General features: G+C 52.7%; 1 protein-coding gene across 1 annotated transcript; it reads right to left on the bottom strand.

Moving 5' to 3' along the window:
• Positions 1 to 457: 457 nt before the first annotated feature.
• On the bottom strand, positions 458 to 23,518 carry SAMD4B (sterile alpha motif domain containing 4B). Its single transcript, XM_081031759.1, has 12 exons — positions 23,122 to 23,518; positions 13,133 to 13,603; positions 8,268 to 8,507; positions 7,845 to 7,954; positions 7,600 to 7,686; positions 6,600 to 6,939; positions 5,806 to 5,891; positions 5,171 to 5,289; positions 4,411 to 4,609; positions 4,112 to 4,235; positions 2,053 to 2,136; positions 458 to 1,842 (listed from the first exon to the last, which is right to left on the bottom strand). Exons 1-12 carry the CDS (start codon positions 23,315 to 23,317, stop codon positions 1,814 to 1,816), a joined length of 2,085 nt encoding a protein of 694 aa, XP_080887885.1. The 5' UTR covers positions 23,318 to 23,518; the 3' UTR covers positions 458 to 1,813.
• Between the last annotated feature and the right edge of the window lie 204 nt (positions 23,519 to 23,722).

Genomic DNA, 23,722 nt, shown 5'->3' with positions numbered 1-23,722 from the left:
GCCAGCTCACTCTGATGGCTAGTGAACACGATGGGACTGGCTGGGAGGAGGAGGGTCCTGTAAGAGGGACACCCTGCAGATTCCAAACAAGGCGGCCCCTGTCCGTCCCACTTCCCGGGGCTGCTGGGAGAGGGACTGGAGAAGCCCTGGGAGTTTGAGGGGAATGAGCAAAGGCACAGAAACATGGAGGGGCCGGGGTGGGGGACTTGCATAGGTTGATGAGTGTGCAAGAGGTACATAAATAAACCTGACACCCCACCCAGCCCGGCACTGGGAGAGGAGGTGGGGACCTGGAGCAGGTCCCCAGGGCTACACCACCCCCTGGCTTCCTCCCCCTCCCTGGGCTCAGCTGAGGGAGGTCCAGACCAGGAGGGCAGGGGTAAGAAGGTCAAGGGAATGGGTTGAGAGTGCGGGGAGGGTGGTGGTTTTAATTTTTTTTTTTTTGGTTTTTTTTTTTCCCAACATTTTGTATCTTTAATAACATACACAATGGTTACCAGCCATATTCATAACAAAAGTTATTCATAAAATGTATCTAAAAATAACATTTTTTTTCCTTTTCGGTGTGAAAAGCTTGAGAATGTCCCAGTGGGCAGGGTGATGGAGAAGAGAGGATTGGAATAGGGCACCCTGGCTTCCCCACAACCTAAACCCCTAAATTCCCTCCCTCCACCTGAGCCCCAGCACAGACCCACAGTAGGAACAGGGACCAGAGGGTCTGTATGACTCTGGGGCTGGGACGAATCTCTGGGTTATGATATAGTGTTCCACTTAATGAGGTCATGACATAATGGGGGGTGGGGGGAGGCTGAAAGAAAAGGGGGGGTGGGGAAAGAAACCAAAAACCAAACAATCCCCTTTCCCTTATTCCTCACCCCCAAGTCTTTTAGCAACTAGACCTGGGAGTGGAGAAGGGTGTATGTTGGTGGGGGAAGGGGACGTTAAGGCAACAGACTTCCTGACCTCACTGGCTGCCCTGGCTCTCCACCTTCAGCCTCTGCATGTGGGGAGCCAGGGCTAGGGGAAAGTGGGGAAGGGCTAGGGGGTTTGGAGGAGGGGGCTCTGCCCCTCTCCCCTCGTAAAATTCAGGCTCCCCCTGCCACTTTCTTGGCTCAGAGAGAGGCCTGGGGATTCTAAAAATGAGAGGGAATGATCAGAGAAAAACCGTTAAGAACTATATAAATATGTATCTTAAATAGGTCTAAGAAATTAATTGTAGAGAACCTCTGATAAACAGGGCAAAGGAGGTGAGTGAGAGGAAAGCGGCTCCTGGCCTCAGGGAATGATGGGAATGGGGAAAGGGAAGAAGGTGGCAAGGAGAGGCTCCTCTCCTCACCTGCCTTCTTAGCGCCTCTCAAATAACATCCAGGAGAGCAGGTTATCTATCCCACTTGTCTCTCCCCAAATGTCACCTGGTTCTGGGCAGGCCCCACAAGATAGTGGGTCAGGGAGTCTCTGAGGGAGGCTGCTCCCTTGGGAGGGGCAGGTGACGGGTGGTCCGGAGAGGCGGGGGTGGGATGGGGCCAGGTGAGAGATGAGGGAAGGAGAAGGCAGGCAGGCTGGCCAGTCCCTGCCCCCTTTATTCTGGCTGCCCCCTACCTCCCCGGGCCTCAGCAGAGATCCCTCAATGGGCCTGGGAATGAGCGAGGCATGTGCCAATGTTAAACAAAAGTTAAAAGGGTGAGAGAGTAGAAAAATATTAGAATGTATAGCTGAGCCAGCCCACCCTCTCGCTGTCGCGGAGAAGCCCATTGGGGGGCGGCCCCCGCCCGCCGCCCGGGGAGCCTATGGGTGCGCTGGGCTGTGGGTCCCGTCAGATGGTGGAGGTTTTGTCTGTCCCATCTGTGGTAAGAAAGGGAGGAAGGGAGGAAGATCAGGAGCTAGCAGGAGGCTCGACAAAAGGTGCTCAGGTAGCCTGCCATCCCAGTCAGGCCCTCCCTGGAGTCCGGCCTCCCCTAGGGACCCCTCAGGATGACTCTGAGTTGCTCAGTTCAGAGGTGGAGACGCTGCTGGGTAGGTGGGAGCTGGGTCAGGGAAAGAGGAAATGCTCACCACCCAAGGCGTGTTCTGTCATGCTCAGACACAGAGACTCCAGAGTGGGATTGATCTCCAGGTCAGGCCCAGGGACCGGGCAGTCTGGGTGGGAGAGAGGAGAGTGGAGGTGAAGAGCAGAGCCGGGAAGACAAAGGACGGGATGGGTGGGCACTGGGGAGAGGCTGAGGGACCAGTGTGAACGGGAGGGAGAGAGAGAGAGAGCACAAGAGACATGCACACACTCGGATGGAAGGTGTGACCGGTCAGTGATTCAGGACAAAGACAGGCCTGGTGTGTCACAAAGTAGGCAGAAGCGACTGTGGCAAGGCCAGAGGCTTGGCAACACAGAGAAACCCTGACCTGGAGACAGAGGAAGCGATGTGAAGCAGAGGGAACTTCCTGGAGGCCATACACAGGCTGGGACTATTTTGGACACACACTGCATGTTGCCTTGGGCACAGTCTGGGCATCTGCTGGGGGTGCTGGGCTCCCCCGTGGTGCCTGACGGGTGACCTGCTCTGTACTGGGTGTAGAAGCTTAATTAGAAATCTTGCCATCCCCACTTGGACTTGCTCCTCTGGGCAGGATTCGATCTGGGCAGGCCAGGCAGGCAGGGCAAATCAGGACAGCAGCCACGGGGCTTGTCTTCAAACCGCCTCTCAAAGGGCCTCCTGTTCTGGAGTCTGGGAAACAGCCCACCTCCCTGGGCAGACTTACACCCACCCTACACTGCTGAAAACCCTTCCTGGGCTCCTCACTCCTGTCAAGAGGAAGTCTGAGTTTTTTACCTGGGTTTAGAAGACCCTGCTGCCATCTTCAGCTTCATCTCTCATCACAACCCCTCTGAACTCTGAGCTCAGACCATCTAACTATCTCTCCTTAACAAAAAATGTTTACACCTTGGGCAAGTCACCTTTCTGAGTCTCAGATTCATAACTAATCATATGGGAATAACATCAGTGCCCTCGCACGTGCTGTTGGGAGAGTTTGCTACAACAGTTCAGGAAAGCTGCCTGACACACAGTCTGGCACACAGCATTCAGGTCCAGAGAACCATTCTTACTTTGCTCCCACAGCCCATCTATCAGTCTTTTAACACCATTTACAGATGCCTGCACGTGCCCAGCTCCGTGCTCGGATGAACACCATGGATGCGGAATCCTGCCTTCAACATGCGGCAGTCCATACAGTTTCATTAGCTAAGAAGCCCTAATGATTAGGCAGTTTCACATGAAAAGCTTAGGGTCACCTGCATACGTAAGCTCTCTCCAGAGGCAGCCCATTCCAGACTAGCCTCTTCTGCCTCTGCAGCCTTGGTGCCCAGCAGTGGGCCTGGCACAAAGCAGAGAGGTTACCCCCGGTCGCTGAGCAAGGTAGGGCTAAGTGCTTCTTTACCCTGCCTTCTGTCCACTTTGCCCTCATTCTGATCTCCCATCTCTAGGCTGGTCTGTAAACAGAGGAAACAGCCCTTGAACCTCCAACACCCTTTAGAGTAAAACCTGATCTCAGAGCTGAAGTCTAAGGGTTGCTGCCTGGTTACCCGGCTTCTGGAAGAATGCCAGTGGACTGATAAGCGGGACTCCCCTCCATAGAAACCTTGCTGCTTTGACTCTCTCATCCTCTCAACCCCTTCCAAAGAGATGGTGATAGAGACCAAAAGAGATACTAAGATTATGACATAGGAGAAACAGAGGTGGACATGCAGGGGTGGAAGTAAGAGGTGAGAGAAGATACCGTGTTTCCCCCAAAATAAGACCGGGTCTTATACTAAGGTTTGCTCCAAAAGACGCATTGGGGCTTATGTTCAGGGGCTCTCATCCTGAACAATCATGCTAGGGTTTATTTTCCGGTTAGGCCTTATTTTCAGGGAAACACGTTAGAGAAAGGAAGGCAGGACCTGAGATAGAAAATTGAAATGGGGGTAAGGAAGAGTACAGAAAAATCCCATGATGCAGGGAGATGGGTGCAGAGTGGTGGGAAGTAGGGTAGAGGTGCTGGAGCGTACGAGACCCAGAAGAGAAGAGAAAGGCCAGCCAAGTGTTGTGGAGGCAGAATCCCACGGGTTGAGGCACCTTACCTGGAGGGAACATGAGAATGGCCTGGGGCGACGAGTGGACTGGGAGCGAGTGGGTGCGCTGCACAGAGCTGCGGCTCTGGCTGGGCATGCTGTTGCTGCCTCCGGGGTTGGCAAACCACAAGTTCTGCAAAGGGCATGGGAAGAGAAAGAAAGTCAGTGACTGCGGGAGAGGCCCAGGCCCCGGGGTGGTGGAGCTGGCAAAGGAGCACCCGCCCCTCTAAGCCAGGCGCAGGTGCAAAGACACGGACACACACATCCCCGGCACCACCACCCCAACCCCAAAAGCACCAGCCACTCACCTGTCGGCCCTGGCCCCCAAGGCTGGGACTGGTGAGGGCATGTCGGGGGGAGATGCCCCCAATGCCCGAGGGGCTCAGAAGGCCCATCCTGCCAGGCGGGAGGGCCCGGGGAGGCATTGGGAACTGCCGCTGGGTCCGCCGGGCCACCCCCATCCCCACAGAGCCAGCTATGGGGAGTGAGTTGGAGCCAAACGCCCAGCTGCGAGAGAGCAGAAGGCAGGGCGTCAGTGTAGGTAGACAGGGCCTATATGTCTGCCCCTGCCTTATCACCCCGCACAATCCCAATGGGTCGGACACAACACAGACCTGCTCTGAGCAAGGATTCCCTGTCCAAGTCCCTGCATCACACATTCTGTCTCCTGCTCAAGGGCACCCCCAAGCTGGAGATGGGGAATGTTCCTCGCGTCCACGCAAAAAGCAGTTCTAACTTCAATACTCAGGTGTGATAGTTCTGCTCTTTGTTTGGGGTGAGAAGGGACCTCAGAGCCCTCTGCACACAGGTGAGGAGAACAAGGGACAGGAGAGGGGCCTGCCATCAGGACATGAGCTGGTTTTGCCAGCTCAGCACCCTATTCTAGCGGTAAGAACACCCTGATTTTCTTCTGGGAAGTCTTCACTGGGTGAAGCGTGTAAGTCACCCAGTGACTGCATGAGTATCACTGGATTCCCAGCTCAGAATGCCATCACCCCTCGAAGCACGAGCTGTGCCCCAGCCAGGGCCTAGGGAGGGAAGGCCCGCTCATCCTGAGCGCCCACCTACCCTTTCTGCTGCCGGTAGTTCTGCATCTCTAGTGCTGCTTTGCGAGGGAAGGTCCGGAGGAGCTTCAGCACTTGCTGTTTCCAGGACAGCAGCCGTTTTTTCTGCGTCTCCGTGAAAGCCTAGAATTAGAGAAGTAAAGCAGAAAGTGGGTGCTTCTTTCAGATTCACCTTCTGTTCATTCGCTCAAATGTTTATCGATGGCCTGCTCTGTGCTAGGCAATGCTGGATCGCAGAGGTGACCTGGGCACATGGAGCTTACAATTTAGGTGGGGAGAACATACACATGCGATCATAACTGTGATGAGTGTTGTGAGGGGGAAGCACAGGAGGCACAGGAAACCCCATTTAGTACGAAGGCTGCTGAAGCTGTCCCTGAACTGGGAGAGAACCTCCAGTTTGAACTGGGAACTGAGGGGCCAGCAGGAGGGAAGGGGACTTGTTCCCGAGAGAAGGAATAAGTACAAAGGCTCCGAGGAGAGCTCAGGGCATCCACTGCACCCAACACTGGTGAGCTAAAGGCTGGAGAAGCGGGCAGGAGCCAGCCAGGTAGGGCCCTGTTGGCCACACAAAGAATATTGATTCTGCGAGAGAAGTGGCTGCCTTTCCCTTCTTGGCAGGTCTAGAGAAGGCCTCACCTCATGAGTCAGGCACTTTTCGATGAGCTGGAGGTAACTGGTGATGTTCTCCTCATCTGGTCGGGACACCAGCAGCTGGGTGCACACTGGGGAACAAGGGAAAGGGGGGGAGGTTAGCCCCCAGTGTGCCCTCTGCCGCAGAAGGAGGGACAGGAAACTCAGGCTGGACGAGTACTAGCTATGTGCCAAGCATGGTACCTGGCTTATCATGAAGATACACAAAATGCCCACCATAGTGCATTGGCATAAGGCAGATATGAAGTCAATGATACCTTTTCTCATTTTAACAATCTCATCAAGGCGGGCATGTTTAGCCTTAGGAACCTGAGGCTCAGAGAGGCTGATTCACTTGCCTCAGGTCACACAGCTAAAAGGATCTAGACCCAAGTATAAAGTCTGTTATGCCATGCTGTCTTAGGAAAGGCTTAGGAAAGGCGCTTTAAGAGCTTCACCATACCCACCCTGTGGGCTTCAGTCCCCCCGAGAGAACCAATGGATTGCTGGATTGCCTGTATTTGTTCACCCTGTACTGTATGCAGTTTCCACTGACATATGTCCTGTTTTCTCAGGCTGAAGAGCTTTCAGGGTAAGGGCTGTCTCCTACCACCAGTCCTGACACACCCGAGGGCAGGGCCCTTGCCACACTCAGTCTCAATTACTCTTTGCCATGTTCTAGTCCCCAGGGTGCTTTAAAAAGCTCTGCTTCCACCGTTTAACTTGCATTTGACCCCTAATGCCTAGGTTCACTTGGCTCCCGGCCCCAGAACTTCCTGCCAGACCTTGGGTGGTCTCACCTTTGCCCATCACCCGTGTAAACTGGCTGGGGATGTCCCCATCAGCGACGGGAGCCGGAGCTGGCTCACTGCCATCAGTGGGAGCTGGAGCTGGTGGAGGGGGGTAGCTGTCTGCAGCTGGAGGGTCCTTGGCCTCAGTGCCCTTGTCTGTGCCGGGGTGAGCCAGCGGGGGCTCGGCACCTGGCTGCAGTGGCTCCCCTTGTGCCCCATCCTTGGCAGTAGGGGTGGCGGCGGCGGCGGCGACGGTGGCCTGGAGGACACTGTAGGCCTTGATGGGGGTGATGATGATCTGCTGCAGCTCCTGCAGAGCGTTCCGCAGGTTCCCTCCTTCCAGCACATCCTGGGGGCGAGAACACAGCTGGGACCACGTGCCGAACCCACATCTCCATGAAATGGCTACACACAGGGGTCAGACAGGGCTTGGAGGGGGCTAGTGGACTCTGGGTTCAGCACACAGAGAAGACAGGGAAGGCACCACAAGCTGACACACACACATTCCCTTTCGCCTTTCAAGATGGGAGTCTGACGAGCTCAGGAGAAGGTGGGCTAATGCTGGAGCCTTAAGGTCCTACCCAGGATGGAACCAGACTCAGACCCAGAGATCTGGACTAAGGCACTGAGGCTGGGGAAACCAGAGGCGAGTGGTAGGGAAGGGCAAAGAGAATGCAAATCCAGGCAGGTACAAAAGGAGGGTGAGGAGGTAAGAGAGCAAATGGAAAGTGAGACCACACACACAAGGAGACATTCTACTCGACCAGAAAGACCAGTCCGAAGTGGAAAAGCAAAGGAGAGAGTCAACTGACAGAGTTTGGAAACACACAGCTGGACAGACAGAAGGGAGCCTTTTAACCACAGGCAAGTGCGTGATCCGACGTGCACTTGGTCCCTGGGGCAGTCCCAAGGGGAGGCCACAGGGTAGCAAGAATGACCCAGAGCCTTCGGTCTTCTGGTACCGCTGGGCAGCCAGCTGACCTTGGAGATGAAGATCCCAGGTCCTCACCTTCTCCAGGGACTTGAGGACGCTCTGCCTCTCACGCAGCTTCTGGATGCTCAGGGCTATCTTGTGGCGGGCACCTTTGGTGACATTCTGTAGTAGGGCAGAAGGGGACAGGAAGCTGGAAATGGGAGGTAGAGGTACTTGGGGTGCCCCAACAAGGCCCAAAGAGACGGAACAGTGTCAGGTCCCAAGGGTAGTGTCAAAATGGTGCTGGCCCCACCCTGCGCTGATGGCCCCCTCAGCTTTACCTGAGACTCCAGATGCTGCTCAGTCAGAGTCATCATCTCCTCATAGCTCATCTGTGAGAAGAGGGCTGCGTACTTGTGTAAGCGGAGGCTCTTGAGCCACGAGGGCACATCTGTAGACAAGGAGGGAGAGCAGAGGTTCTGTCACTTACCTCTGTGTCCCGGCTTTCTGGTCAGACTGGAGAGTCTGAGGGCAAGGACTTCTCCCGCATCAGACTGGGCTCAGTGGGGGGAGTCTCTCTGCTCAGTCTGAGCCCTAAGGACAGGGATTGTCTACTCCCCTCCGAGTTTTCCCCTTCTCTCGAAGGTGACGGGACAGGCGCGGTGGGGGGATGGGACAGGGTAGGCGGCAGCCAGAAGCTCTCTCCTGTCCTCTAAGCTCTGCAGGAATCTCTGGAGGGTCCTAGTGCTGCCCTCCCATTGTACCTTTCATGCCACTGCCATCCTCCTGGAAAGTGTTTCGGCTGGAGCCCTGCTCCTCCGTCTGCTCACTGCCAGAGGAGGCCACGCTGCTCTGGGGCGAGAGGGGTGCGTGGTCGGGCGTGGTGAAAGCAGCTCGGGCCCCAAGCTCCTCTGGACTCGGCCACTCACCAGGGGCCTGAGGGCTCGTGGGAATGAGTGACATGGAGCGTTTCAGCGGGCTGGGGTGGATTTGGCAGGGGAGACCTGGCCAGAGGGGGAGAGAGGCAAGAGGTCAGGTGCAGGGATCTGACCATAGGAGACCATGCCCCCCCAGTTAGTGCCATGGATGGCAGCCCAGCCCCAGAATCCAACAGGGAGAAGGGAACCTAAGGTCTGAGGGGAACTTCCAGACACTTCCTTCCTTCCCTCCCCCCCCACCCCCCCAGCCCATCAGTAAGCTGTCAGCCACTTCTCCGAACCTCTCCACTTCCTCTGCTGGCACCCTGGTCTGAAGCAATGGTGCCCCTCATTGAAATTACTGCCACAGCCTCCTAACCGGTTTCTTGCCTTCCCTCTTGCCTCCTACAGTCTATTCACCTCACAGCAGCCGCAGTGATCCTTCTAAAAACGCAAATCTGAGCAAGTCAGTCCCTGCTTAAATCCCACCTGTGGCTTCCTTTCACGCTAAGAATAAAATTCAAACTCTTCCACACACTCCCTTCTACGGCCCTGCTCATCTCTGACCTCTCATCTGCCACAACTCACCCTTTGGTTCAAGCCTTTCAAGCCTTTGCCTCCCACCCCCATTTGTTCCTGGAACATTCAAGCTTGTTCCAGCCTCAGGACTTTGGCACTTGCTTGTTCTTCTAGTCCTGATCTTAGCAGTTGGCTCCTTCAACTCTCGTCTCAGCAAGCGTCAGTCACCTCTTCCATGGCCTTCCCTGAACCCTCCTTCTGAAGTAGCTGTCCCCACCAGTCCTGGTTACTTTATCATACTACTGTCTTATCTTTCTTACATTTATCACCACCTGAAATGATCGTATCTAGTTGTTTGCTTACTTGCTTATTAACTATACGGCTCTGCTGGAATGAAAGATCTGTGATAGCAGGGACCTGTCCTGTCTCAGACATCATTAATTCTCAGGAATTACAATAGGGCCTGGAGCAGAGGAGTTTCTTCAGCAGTACTTGTAAAGTAAATGAAGGAGGTACATAAACTGCTTTCTTAACATCTCTGTCTTTGGGCTTTACCACCTCCCACAAATTTTTCCCGGACTGACCCCAAATCAGGGTGAATCCAGGCCCCCTTCCATAGGATGTGTCCATCCATCCATCCATCCATCCATCCATCCATCCATCCATCCATCCAATTCCTCCCATCCATCCATCCATCCATCCATCCATCCATCCATCCATCCATCCATCCATCCATCCATCCATCCATCCATCCCATTTCCTGAGGTAGGAAGAGGGCTCCAACCTGATCTTTAACCACTCTATAGACAGGGCAGGCTACCACAGCTTCTAGACCTTTATACATGCTATTCGCTCTCCCTAGTTCACCGCTCGTCCACCCTTACCTGCCAGCCACTTCAGCCTTCGCTCCTTCTCTGCATTCCCTGGACCCCTGTGCTGCTGCCACTTCAAGCCCAGCACTCATGCCCTCTTCACTACCCTGCCCCGCCCGCGCACTGGACTCTGGGCTTGTGTAGGATGGCAACCCTGTCCAGTCATGTCTGCATCGCTTGCACCAGGAGCAGGGCACGGTACACAGGAGCCCTCCAAGTTTCCTACATGTCTCAAGGAGGGCGCCCATGATCCTGAGTGCCAACAGGGCCTCTGAGTGTCACACAGGTAAGTGAGAGCACCCTGAATCAAAGAAAAAGAAACAAAGCCCAAAACCTCAACCTCAGTAGGTGAGAACATCAAGGCCCAGGGAACGAAAGCCCTCTGCCCTAGTTCCCACAGAGAGTTGGGAGGCAGAGGCAGAAGAACCCCAGCCTTGTTTCTGATGGAAAGGCTAGGATTTCTGCTGGGGCTCCACCGACATCAGCCCAGGAAGGAGGATCAGCCAGTACAGGCCCTAAAGCACCTTCCCTCACCTGGCAGAGTATTTACGCTCCTAGACAGAAGTCACCTGAGGTAGAGGGCAGTGCGCTGACCCACCTATAAGGCCAGCCTCTGGCCCTGCCTGTGACCTCTGGGGTCCTCTGCTCAGGGCTCCTCCCAAGCCTCTGGGACCCCAGAAGAAGCCAGCACACTCTGGGCACTGGGGGCTGGGGAGCCCTCAGCATAGGCCTTTTATGCCTGTCTTGGTGCCTCCGGCCTCCCCCCTGCTCCCTTCTCAGCCATGAAGGGGACAGGCAAGGCTGAAAGGGCTGGCAATGACCCTGACTGGACTGAGCCTGCAGCTCCTGAGGAGTCCTGCTTGGCCCCCTGGGGTGACGCTCACCACAGCATGAGGACCATAAAAGCAGGAGTGCTGGCCGGAGGTTCAGGGCCTCACACTCTCTAAGAAACCCTGGTCTATCCTTGGCAGCACCGTAAACCCACCCTGCCTGCCATTACAGGCCAATCCTTGCTCCCCATTCAAGAACATTTTAGTAATTTCCTGTTTCCTGCAACTGCTTGAAATTGAAAATCTTCATCCTATCCTTCAAGGGCCCCGCCAGAATGTGGCCCTTACGTACTGAGATCTGGCAGTCAAGACAGACCTAAGTTTAATCCTGGCTCTGCTGGTGGCCAGCGTGAGTGGCCGACAGCCCGCGAGAGCTGCCGGGAGCCGCTGGGAGCAGCCGACTGACAACCGGCGACTGACTGCCTCAGCCGGGGGGAGGCGCAAGGCTCATAACACCAGCACGGGCCAGGGAGCTGTGTCCTACACAACTAGACTGAGAAACAACGGAACAACGGCTGGAACCGGAGTGGGGAGGGGGGGAGGGGAAGGAGGAAGAAGGGGGGGGGAAAAGAAAATACAAAAATCCTGGCTCTGCTATCTATTAACTGCATGATCCTGGGCATGTCAGTTCATTTGCTCCCTGCCTCCATTTCCACGTGAAGTCCTTGGCACAGGGGCAGGCACGTGGTAAACATGAATGTTTGCTACTGCTCTTATTTAAATCCTTGCCCCTCTCCAGCCCTGCCAGCCCTGTCTGCACACTGTCCCCTCCGCTAATTTGCCACCCCTATACTTTCAATTCATGCTATGCTCTCCACTTGGAATGCCCAATGCCTTTCTCTCTTCTGGCTCACGGCCCCTGTCCAACACTGTCCCAGCTCGGTGCTGCAGCAGCTGCCGTCCGCCTCGTGGGGAAGAAGGAATGTACGGGCACCCTCCCCTTTATGAGGTCTGAGCATCTTCGGGAGGGTCACGTGGAGGTGACGGCAGTGTAGCATAGTAGTTAAGGTTATGAGCTGTGGAGCCAGACTGCCTGGATTTACCATCTGGCCACACCACCTTGGACAAGTGACTTTTCTGTGACTCAGCCAATACATTTACACGTAGAAAGTTCTCAGAACAGTTCTTGGCAAAGCCTAAATGCTCAATATATTTTAGCCAAAATTATCGTTATTACCAAATCCTCCACCCTGGACCCAGAAATTGTCATGCTCTAAGACTGGAAAACACCTTGGGTTGCAAGAATTCCCAGAAATGCCCCCTATCTCTTTATCTTTCCTGATTCTCGTCAGTACCTGGGAGAGAGGCAGGTGACCAGGACATTCATATTTAACTAGAGAAAAAAGAGGCTCAGGGGGTAACTGATGTGTTGGTGCCACAAAGCTGGGCACCAGAGACCCAGGGTTCACCCCACCGGCTGGCACAGATGACATTTTACTGCCATTCTTTCCTGGCCTGTTTAACTCGTGCCCTCCAAGGGAGCCGGCTACCCTGAGGATAATCTTAAAAACCTCATGCCTTGAGTCAAGTCATGGCACTTCATCAAGCCTTGGAAACGCCACCATCTCTTCTGTTCACTTCAACTAACACAGTTCCTCCTACTCACCTTAGCCTCCAGGGTGCTTACGAAAAGGGCCCTTTCAAAACCACTTAGTTGGAGGCTGGTGTAGTGGTCAGAGGCAGGTTCTGGCAGAAGACTGCCGGGGTCTGAACCTTGGCCATCTCCACCACTTGTTCCGTATGTGACACTGAACACATGACTTCATCTCTTTGAGTCTTGGTGTCCTTGTCTACAGAATGGGGTTAATAATATGTTGCCATGAGGCTTGACTGAGAGCATGTGTGAAAAGTGCTTATAAAAGAGTATCCAGCACAGTCAATGCTCAACAATGTTACCTACTGTTACTAATGCAGTGTGAATTACATCTTATATGAACAGGCTTACAAACACAGGTTTCTCAGAAACGACGCTTTAAGTGGAGGCCAGATACAAAAATCCAGAATGTCTGAGGTGGAAGGGACCTCAGATTGTGGTCATTAACTCAATGCCTTCAGAGGCCAGGCAGGTATCAGACATGCCCAAGGGCAGGGTGGTAGGGGCAGAGGCTGACTTAAAAGGGATTTAAAAGGGGTGACCAACACTAAACCCCATCTTACTATTGCCACCAGGAATATAGGCCTTGAGCCACCAGATCTTTTGACATTTCAAGAAAAGCCAAAATGTGGATTTTTAAGGAAAAATTCCTGATTCCTTATATCACCAAATTTATTTAAAAACACAACAAACAAAATCAAAGGTTTGTTGAGTTTGCGCTTGGTAAACATGTCTGTAGGAGAGATATGACTCTGGGAATGCCAATTCACAACGTCTGCACTGCCTCATACGCTGAGGCCCAGAGAGGTTATGTGACTTGCCACAGAGCAAGTGAAGAGAGCCTAATCTGACCTTTTACAAGTAGGCACTGCCTCCTGGGACTCCTTACCCCCTCACCTGTGTTTGCGTTGCTCCCAATACTGTTGATGGCTGGCGGCACCGAACTGGATGGGTGGAAGGGCACATGTCCATTTTCCCGGGGTGGCTTGTCCTGCCAGCCTGGCCCTGCCTCTCCAGGGCCCAGATCTGCAGGGCCCCCCCACTCATCTGAGCCCTGGCGTGAGTGGTAAGTGGGCTCGGACCGGGTGCGGAAGCCGCTAGCCAGCCGCTCTTCCAGGTGGCTCAGCCAGAGGGCTAGCGAGTTGCGGTCCTCCAGGGTGGTGGCCGGGTGGATGAGGGCGTAAGAGAGCAGCTGGCGGCTCTCCTCGATGAAGGCATTGCTCTCGATCGAGTAAGCCAGCACTTTCTGCAGCAGCCTCATGTACTCCGACTTGGCCTCCGTGTTGCGTGGCTGAAGCAGGGGCAGGTGGGACAGCAGGAGGGACACCACCTTCTCTTTGGACTCCTGCTGCCACTGGCTGACGATGGCTACAGAGGGGACAAGCAGGAATGTTAGGGGAGTGGAGGTGGCGAACTTCTATAAACCCAGGAGAGGCGCCTATAGCCTGCTCCCTCAGCTCCAGTCTCCTCTCCTTTCTCCTTTCATGACCTGCAACCTTGATCCTCATAAAGGTGAGATCAAACACACTCACCCTGCTTTCAGAGTAACTTTTCCTGGTTTCATCACTCCTACTCTCAAAAACATGCTGTGGCTCCCCATCAGCCAAACTTGCTACTCTGGAATCTGAGCTCCTGCTGTCTCCAGGCCTACTCCTCCTGCTGCACCCCTGCCCTTTATCTTCACGGCCTCTATCCTCTTCCCCAATCAAAACAGCCTCTTTCTTGACCGGGGAGGACAGTGGAATATGTGGTTAAAAGCTTGGGCTCTGGGGGCCGGCCTGGTGGCTCAGGCGGTTGGAGCTCCATGCTCCTAACTCCGAAGGCTGCCGGTTCGATTCCCACATGGGCCAGTGGGCTCTTAACCACAAGGTTGCCAGTTCAATTCCTCAACTCCGCAAGGGATGATGGGCTCTGCCCCCTGCAACTAAGACTGAACACAGCACCTTGAGCTGAGCTGCCTCCCGGATGGCCCAGTTGTTGGCTGGAGCGCGGGCTCTCAACCACAAGGTTGCTGGTTCGACTCCCACAAGGCATGGTGGGCTGCACCCCCTGAAACTAGCAACGGCAACTGGACCTGGAGCTGAGCTGCGCCCTCCACAACTAAGACTGAAAGGACAACAACTTGACTTGGAAAAAAATCCTGGAAGTACAAACTGTTCCCCAATAAAATCTTTAAAAAAAATAAATTTTGGAGACACAGTACCCAATTCACAGTGTTGCTTTGAGATTCAAAGAGCTAATGAAGAATGGCAAGTGGCCTGGCATATAGAATATATTTAACAAATGCTCACTGTTTTTTAACTGGTCGCTGCCTCTATCTCTCCCCACTCCAACCTGTCCCATAAGCCCAGGCAGGTTTATCTTCCTAAAGCACACCAGGACGTCATGTTCTTGACCAGGAGCTTATAATGGTCACCAGCAACAACGGACTCAAGTTCAGGAACTCCTAGCCCAACATCCCCATCGTTTCCAGGACACTCCCCACCTCCTATTCCTCCCGACAGAGACTCAGAGCAGGACACCCCTTCTTCCCTGGGGCTGTCTCCATGCTGCATTCATCCAAGCTTCTACATTCAGGCTGAGCTTCAAGGCTATAGCCTGCAACAGTCCCCTTCTTCCTATCCAAATCCCATGTCTTCTATGACCGCCTAAACCTGCCCTCCTCTGGGAAGCCTCCCCTGGCTACTCCATGCTGTAGTGATCTGGTGGCATCTCCTTCCAATCCCATGGTCTGAGGGCCTGAGTCTGTCCTGTGGAGATGAGCCAGGTTTTCCCTCCTGACCCAGAAGGGTGCTCCCTAAGAATAAGACCCCAGGATGGCTACAAAAGGAGGCCTTGGGAACAACTGTAACAGGTCTGAGTGTCCTCCTTGAAAAATATGTTACCTCTTCCATGACTAGCTCCATGGACTGGAGGACTGGGGGGTAATGCTGACAGGGCGCAGGAAAGAGACCAAGAATACCAATACTTGAGAAAAGAGACAATGATCAACGACTGACGCCAACTCTGCCCTCACTCTCGGGCTACGGAACTCATCCCTGTAGCCAAGGTGACAATTTGCAAACACCTAATGAGGTTGTGCTGAGAGATGAGCTATTGGGCTATTGGTGAGGTCCTGGAAAGGGGCAAAGGAGGTTAGTCTAATTGACAGAGTGAGGACCCCAGAGGGGTGGGTGATGAAAAATAAAAGGCAGAGATGTGGCTTAGGTCCCTCCTCTCCCACTTACCGACCACGTGCCTCTGGGCAAATAGGATCAAGTTACTGAGCTCTACTTTCTCTCTCTGTGAAGTGGGGCTCAGAATCATGCCTGCCTGACATGGCTGCTATGAATTACACGAGACCACAGCACAAAGTAGAGCACAAAGTAAGAGCTACTTTTAGCATCACAGTTATTATATCTTACCGTAGCTCCTTCTCTTCAAATCCCCACAGAGATTTTTAAAGGCACAACACAACTCTTGGCCCAGGCAAACAGAAAGGCTGTGAATGGGCATGTGCATAAGGGGAGCCTCAGAACTCTAGGCATCCGGATTGAAAGTGAGCCCTGATCTGGACCCCTCGGCATCTGACGGTGTCTCAAACCAACTTCTTTAGGGTTTAAGATTCCAAGAACCTCCAGTCGCATGCGCCCAGACTACAGGCCAACACCGGGCCACTGAGAGCCTTGCATGAAAACCTGAGAATACACCTTTTGCACCTCTCTTTCTTCTAATGACCTGTTTGGAAATCTATGGCCTAGGAATTCACACAAACTTCTAATTCTGCTTCAATTTGTAGCTCAATGAAAAGAATCACATACAACTCCCAACTCTTGGCACATTTTCTTGGCCTGGGCCTCTCTGCTACAAGCTTCCTAGAAAACATCTGTTGAAGTGCCAGGGATGTATCTATTCAGGGTCATCAACTCATGCTATGCCCATAGTACCGGCAAAAACAGAATACTAATACAGTACTCCCCCCATTATTCATGGGGGATATGTTTCAAGACGCTCATTTGATGCCTGAAACCATGGATAGTACCAAACCTTACATACACTATTTTTCCCTGTACATACGTGTCTATGATAGTTTGATTTATAAATTAGGCACAGTATAAAATTAACAATTAATAATAGATTATAACAATATGTTGCGATAAAAGTTATATGAATGTGGTTTCTCTCTCAAAATATCTCATAACTGATCTGATAACTGAGACAGCTACTAACTGACTAGCGGGCAGGTAGTGTATACAGTGCAGATACGCTGGACAGAGGGATGATTCACATCCCAGGTGGGATGGAGCGGGATGGTTCAAGATCTCATCACACTACTCAGAATGGCACACAATCTAAAATTTATTTCTGGAATTTTCCATTTAATATTTTCGGACCATGATTGACCATGGGTAACTAAAACCATGGAAAGCAAAACTGTGGGTGCGGGGTGACTACTACACTATACAATAATAGAAATAATGGATACCATTTATTGAGCATTTACTATGAGCCACCCACTATTCTAGGAACATGCTGATTTTCATCCTCACCCCAGGCCTGTTTTAGCATCCCCATCTTGTAGATGAGTAAATAGATTTGAGAAGATAAAGTCACTTCCCTAAAGTGACAGAGTCAAGATCCGAACCCGGTCTGTCTAGAGAAACTTTACCCACAACCCTCTACTATCTCTCCAGTATCAGTTCTCTTCTTCTCTCTGTCCTTGGCTTTCTAGATGCCCTTCAGGACTTGCTACAAAGAGGCCAGAAAACCTCATCCGCTCCATCCGTTTTCTCTTAAACCAGCTCCCCATGACCACAAAGTTATCTCTTAGGTCATCTCCATGTTTACAGATCTTCCCAAGGTGGGACAGGCCTTCCTGACTTTAGAGAGTCTTCATCTTTCCCATCCTCCCACCTCCGTCTGCCACTGCGTCACATGGGATGGAACTCCCCGGTACCCCATTTCCCTGACTGAGGCCCTGAGATTTCAGTTCTCGATGACAGAAAGAATATAGCAATTAAGATTAGGGACAGAAAGTCAAGGACTTGCACCCCAGCTGTGTCATGAAGTTGCACAGACAACGGCTTCCTCCTCCGTAAGAGGGGTTACAGGGCTGCCGAGAGGACGTAGAGAGACAATGCGTGGAAAGCACCTGCAAGAGTCTGCCCATAGGAAGCACTCAGTTTGTGACTCAATGATAGGTGTTTTTCTCCCTTCTCCAGCCGTTAGCCTCCGCCTTCAGCGCTACCCTGATGTTCTCCATCACTGCTGTTTAGGCCCTGCAGGCTAGCCAGAGGCAACTGGAACAGAGAGAAGCCTTGTCTAGTCCCTCCCCCACCCCAGAGTACTGCCAGGACCCCAGGGCTAAGGGACACAGATTCTCCTCTGGTACTGCCAGGGGACGTGACAGAACAGCCCCAAGGGTCAGGCTCAATGAAGGACCTTGTTCTACTGTGGAGAAAGGGGAGAGTGGTTTTGGACGCAGAAAGGCTGACCCTAGGGAGATGTGTGTTCACGTGTCCGTGTGGCGGTGTGGTGGGGAGGGCGGGCCTCCCATGACTGGGAAGCATCACTGAGCACTGGAACTCTTCCAAAAAACTAGTGCAGTCTCGGGCCCCTTGGGGTGAGCCCAGCTGGGGCTGCAGATGACGGGTGTGGATGGAACTTCTAGTTTCCTGCCCAGATCAGAAGAGTCTGACCCAGAGCTGAGGCACAGCAGAAGCCTAACAAATACTGGGTACAAGTGGACCCAGAGGGGTCCCCTGGAAGGTAGGGGTGTCTATATTTATATAATGTGACTTGTCTAGGACCCCCTGACCTCAAGTCATTCTGTCTTGTGTCCTAGCAGAGTATACTGAATAAGAGAGCACAAGTGCAACAGGCAAACTTGCCTGGATTCGCAATCCAGCTCTGCCTCCATGACCTAGGTCAACATAATTGTGGGCCAGTCCTTTAACCTCTCTGAGCTGTGGGCCTCTTCTGCTGCACAACAGGGGTAGTAAAAGCCCTTTTGTCACAGGATTGTTGTAAAGATTCAATGAGATAATTGTGCACAGCACCTGTGTTAGGTGCTCCATGCATCTGAACTATTATTGCTGCTCCTGGTTGAAGATGTAGAGCCCATGCTGTTCCCAGGCGAGGGGGAGCAATTCACATAGGAGGGCATATCTGGGCCTCCCCCTTAAGATTACTAACAGTGGGGAATTTCACGCGGTTATTTACCAAAAACAGACCTGATGCTGGTTTCTCTGAGCTAGAGGTACAACAAGCAATGATGACATTCTGGAGGTGGACGGATGGGGGTGGAGGCTGGGGAATGCCGTGATGCCAATGACTGCTTCTGCCCAAGCTGCAAACCTGGATTCCAAGGCATGGAGAAGATGAGGGAGGCTGGGAATATGAGTGCCCTTCTTGGCCAAGTGACCAGAGCTAAGTAGGTCACGACCCTGGGTCCTGGCAAATCACAGGAGCTAAATATATCTTGGAGACTGCCATAAGAGCAAACCCATTTTTATGTGCTGGGCTGTTGCAACAAATCGTGGCAGCCTCAGGCACCAGTGAGAGGGACTGGGGTTTGGCTCCAAATACGCCCTTCTCTGCCTCACTCCAGCGCACACAGGGAAGGTCAGGGGCTTACATTTTTGTTTGATGAACTATGTCAGTAGAGCTTGAAAGGGGAGGGTGGAGGCATGAGAGTTGAGCTCTGGTGACTCACTCAGCCACGGCCCCCTCCTGATCTCAGTTTCCTCACCCGATTCAGTGGGCCAGAGAGGGAGGGGCTTAAACCTGCTGGGTATGGGGACTCTGACACATAGGACAGGAGGACGAAAGAACTACAGGAAATGTGGCCCAGGAAGCTGTAGGACCAGGGAGGGCAGGGGATTTCAGCTTCCCTGGCCCCACCCTTCTGCTGCAAGTAAGAATCAGGGAAAAAGAAAGACAGGATTAGTTATAGCTCCAAACAGGCAGGGGAGACAGCATTGGGAGAAGGAACAGGGATGGCCACAAGGGGGATCCTGGGGCCTCCCCCTGCCTGTGCCAGGGTGTTGTCTCAGATTCTGCTTCCATGAAACCAACACTAGCTGCCTGGGCTGGAGGACTTCCCTATACCCTCCCAGCTGTTTGAGGAAAGGACAGCCCAGAACAGAGCCACCTTCCGCAGCTGCCACTCCTTACAGGTCACATGACAGTACCCTCACCACCTTCCTGGGCCCACCAAGAATCAGTATCAGCATCAAGACAAGTGGTTCTCCACTAGATGCACACAGAGCCAATTATGGAGCTTAAAAAACATCAGAGTCTCTGGGGATAAGATGCAGACCTCAGGTTCTTTTTATAAAGAAACTGGGTGATTCTGACATGAAGCCAGAGTTGGAACCCACTCGCCTAGATCAAACCCTCTGCACTCCCCACCCTTCCTGAGGAAGTAGGCAGGTGGGCAGCGCTGCTCCAAACCCAAACCTGAGCCCAGGGTCTCCTTGGGAGAACTGCAGGAAGTAGCAGCGTTGGGTGGGTGGGACATGAAGTACAAACCCAGAAAAAGGCAGAGTCCTCCTGACCTGAAGGGATCTGAAAAGATGAAGAACTTCAGACCCTGGAATAGGCAGCTTTTACTGAGGAACTGGTGGACTGACTGAAATCAAGATTTGGTTTCTGGGTTAAGTGTGCATCTTAGTGGGGAGGAGGGACAGATTCGGGGGAGGGGCATCCCATAAAATAGTAAGAACCACTGCTGCAGAAGAATGTGCTGGATCCCCAAACAGAGCAATATGCTTGGCTGTAACTCTGCCTTCTTTGGCATATTCTTTCAGAGCCCAAGAGATACTGGGAGAGTATCTAGAACCACGCCCTAACCGTCCAGATGTGACTCCTCAGGCACAAGAAGGGTGGGGCTGGCCCAAGTCTCAAGAGGTGTTTGGTGGCAGAGCTGGATCTAGAACTCCTGGGTGTCCCGACTCCTGTTCTCACGTCCTACGACAAATGAATCACCCAGCAGGCACCCTCTTTCAAACTGCTTGCTCAGCAGAAAAACCTGGGTACTTGTTCCCAGGCCCATCCCCTCAGGATTCTAATTTAGTGGATGTGGGTAAAGGGCCCGGGCACCTGGCTTTTAACAGTCACCTCTGCCACCAGGTGATTCTGATGATGACGTAAGTTTGAGAATTACAAGGGAATGGGAAGGGCAGAGTGAGCAGAGGAGGCGAAAACGTCAGAGGCTGCACAGCTCCTTTCACAAGGCTGGCGCCCAAGCCCTGGAAGCAGCTGCTTCCTTCACAAATAAGGCTGGGTGGGGCTTTCTATTTGAGGGTGGGAGCGAGTCGGGAGACATGCGCCTCCTTAGTCTCAGAGCCCCCATGTCTTTCAGGGAAGAGGCACTCAAGGCCCTACAGAATTTCTCTCCAGTGATGCTTTGCTCTCTAATCCTAGCAGGGTTCCTGTTGACTCTGGAGCACACCATGGCCTTCCCTCTCTTCTTTCTAAGTTTTCCCTACTTCTCCATTTATCTAAGTATCAGCTTGTTGTATTCTCACCATCTCACATGGGACTGTGGATAAAGATCTTGATTCATACATGCACTCCCTAGTCAATTCATTCCACAGCAATTCTCAACCCTGACTAGGCATTCCCTCCAACATACCAATGCAACCATCTGGGACGAGCCTCAGGTTCTTGGCTTAAAGTGTACCATGTCTTTCAAGGGCCATGTGGCAGGAACAAATACTGTAAATGCACATAACTTCAAACTAGGAGTCCCAGAGAATTCTAGGAATTTATCCTAGAGATGCTTAAAGGGTAGACATTAGAGAATTGTTTATAAGAATAAGGCTGAACATACCATGCGGTTAGAGCCAACACTGGTCAAGAACAAGAGTTTTAAAGTCAAATTCCAGCCCCACCTCTGAGCAGGTGTACAACCCAGGGCAAGTCACTAAATTCTCCAGGTCTCTAAAATGAGGAAACAGTAAGACCTACCTTACTATGCAGGTAGGGCTCTATAAACGTTACCCATTCTTACTACTAAGCAGCCATTAATAACACTGAGGTATACGTGCACGTGCTGAATACGGACTGATCTTCAAGTTATACTGTTAAGTTATATAAAAAGCAAACTGGTTAATATGCACAGTGTTCTGTTCTATGTGTTAAAACAATCAAAACAATGAAAAGGCTGGAGGGAGAACATGTATGTGCTCATACATGCACAGAACATCTCACAAAATACATACAAACTGGGAACACGGACATCTGGAAAGGAGACCTCACTTTTCACGTTTCACATGGTTTGATTTTACTATAAGTTCTACAAACAAAAGCAAAAACTAAAAATGCTCAAATAGCCAAAAGCACTACTGGGGATGACACATAGCCACAATCGGCACCCAGTGCTCATCAAACTGCCTGCTCAGGACAGGGTGGTCGGTGGGAATGTGGAACAAAGCCACGTAAGACATTGGCCTGTCCCAAAGGAGCCCCCACTACGGGGCAGAGCCAGACAGAACTCCTGTCCCTGGTGCTAGAGCAGCGGGGAGCCCTTCCTGGTTGGCAGGGTGGGAGGGTGTGAAATGGCTGAGCTGAGCCTGCTGCAGCCGAGCTGGGTTCTTGCTGCCCATGATCCAGCAGACCGGCACTTAAGCCGGTGTGACTGCGGGCCTGAGGAACCGCCTTCTCCGGCAACCATGGTGCTTTTGTGACTTGTACGTAAAAACTGAGCAAAATGAAGGTGACTGCTGCTGAGACAGGGGGGCCTGGGGAGATGAGAAAGAGCAGGCAGCTCTGTGGCTCCCCAATCCGAGCGGCCCATGCTGATTTCCTCACCCATAACAATAAAAACAATTGACATTTACTGAGTGTTTACTACCTGCCTGGCACTAGTCTCAGAGCTCACAACCACCCTGGAAGTTATCAACTTGATTTTAAAGATGAGGAAACCAAAGCTCAGAAAGGTTAAGTTACTTGGTTTTATGGCAAGTGATAGAACTGGGATTTAAACCTAGAAAGTCTGACTCTAGAGCTACCAAAGAACACTGCTTTCAAAGTTACCATGCAAGTTACAGCCAGTACTTAGCTTGTCATAAGGGCTCAGTGTGAACTGTATTATGCGGAAGAAGGTGGGAAGGGTCTGGAAACACTTTCCATGGGTCCCGGCTGTCCTCTCCAGCTAGTTTTCAGGTGTGAACAACTCGCCCTCTCTGGCCTCCACTTCTCCCCCCTGTCAGAGAGGACAGCAGCTCTCCCCCAGCTAAGCCGTTGAGGCCCAGAGGCCAGAATCGCATCAGCGGTGCCCTTTGAGATGGTGCTCGGGCCTGACTCCTGTTTATGTGTTGGGTCCTAAGGAGAGGTTCTAGAAAAGTCTGGCTTAACCATCCTAACGCCAATGTCATGAGACAGAGCATCTCCCTACTGAGTACTTAGGGAGCTAATATGGACTGTATCTAAATTCAATACTCTCTTGAAGCTGTTTATGTTTTAAGTCCAACCTACCTTTGAGGAGTGAAGGATAGTATAAGATGACTTGTACATTTAGAATTTTCTAAAATTCCCTCCTAGCTCTGATTTCCTAGCGCTTGAAAAATGAGTTAGCGCTCACCTTCCACCCCACTTTCATAGGAGGTAATGACTTTAGCCTGCTCCTTTCAGCTGCCCCGATAAGCCACTCTAGTGATCCTTCTTTTGCTATGGGGAGTTTCCAGTTTGCAGCGCCCTCCCTCAGGAGTCCCCATTCCATGCCTGAGGACACTAGGCAATAAAGCCCCAGGAGCCCCAAGGTGATGACTTGGGGGATCAGGGCCTCCCGACAACCGACAAACCTAGTGCCCACCTGTCTTAGCGCCGCGGCTGAGTGGGCCTCCCTGTTCTTGTTCTAGGTCCCCCTCCTGCTGTGCCCCCATCTCTGGGGGTGGACTCACCAGCACTGTTGGCCTCCGACTCCAGCAGGTGGATGTCACTGCAGTCCGCCAGTGAGTGCTCCAGGCAGAGCTGCAGGAAGCGGGCCTGGGTGCGGGTGACCCGCTTCAGAAGGGACAGCAGGGCCACCGTCTGCTCACACTCATTCCAGCCCTTGAACCAGCCAGCGAGGATGCCCACCTGGTCTCGGAACATCATGGTGCCGGGCCTGGGGCCAGGGTGGGGGGGACGGCGGTGGCGAGGGCCAGCGCCGTCACATGGTCTCGGCTCCGGGCTCCTGTTACCTCTCCCCTGAAGGCCAGGGCTTGAGAACGTTCCCTGGCGTGGTGGCAACAGGTGGCGGTGGGAGGAGGAAACCTGCTCACATCGGGGAGGTCTTGGTCCAGCCACACCTCTCCAGGCTCCTAAAACAGGAAGCAAGGGGGTCAGACAGAATGAAGGGGCAGGAATTGGCCTGGTGAGTGTGAGGTGAGAGGGTAAGAAGGCCTCCTGCCTTCCTCTTTCAGGGTGCCTTCTTTAGAATGTGCTGAGCTCCTGGGAGGAAGGGGAAACCACCACCAGATACTAAAACAATTCTCCCTCCAATTTCCAGATGCAGAGAAA

This window comes from Rhinolophus hipposideros (assembly GCF_964194185.1).
Source record: "Rhinolophus hipposideros genome assembly, chromosome: 21".
NCBI lineage: Eukaryota > Metazoa > Chordata > Mammalia > Chiroptera > Rhinolophidae > Rhinolophus > Rhinolophus hipposideros.
This window is presented reverse-complemented; position numbering and strand designations above follow the sequence as displayed.

Bases quoted from the DNA above. Each gene is read 5' to 3' on its own strand.
- SAMD4B (XM_081031759.1), bottom strand. From the start codon at position 23,317: ATGATGTTCCGAGACCAGGTGGGCATCCTCGCTGGCTGGTTCAAGGGC. The intron at 4,610-5,170 runs GTAGGTGGGCGC...GCTCTCTCGCAG, and splicing joins AACTACCGGCAGCAGAAAGG to CTGGGCGTTTGGCTCCAACT. The intron at 4,236-4,410 runs GTGAGTGGCTGG...TGCCCTTTGCAG, and splicing joins TTGGGGGCCAGGGCCGACAG to AACTTGTGGTTTGCCAACCC.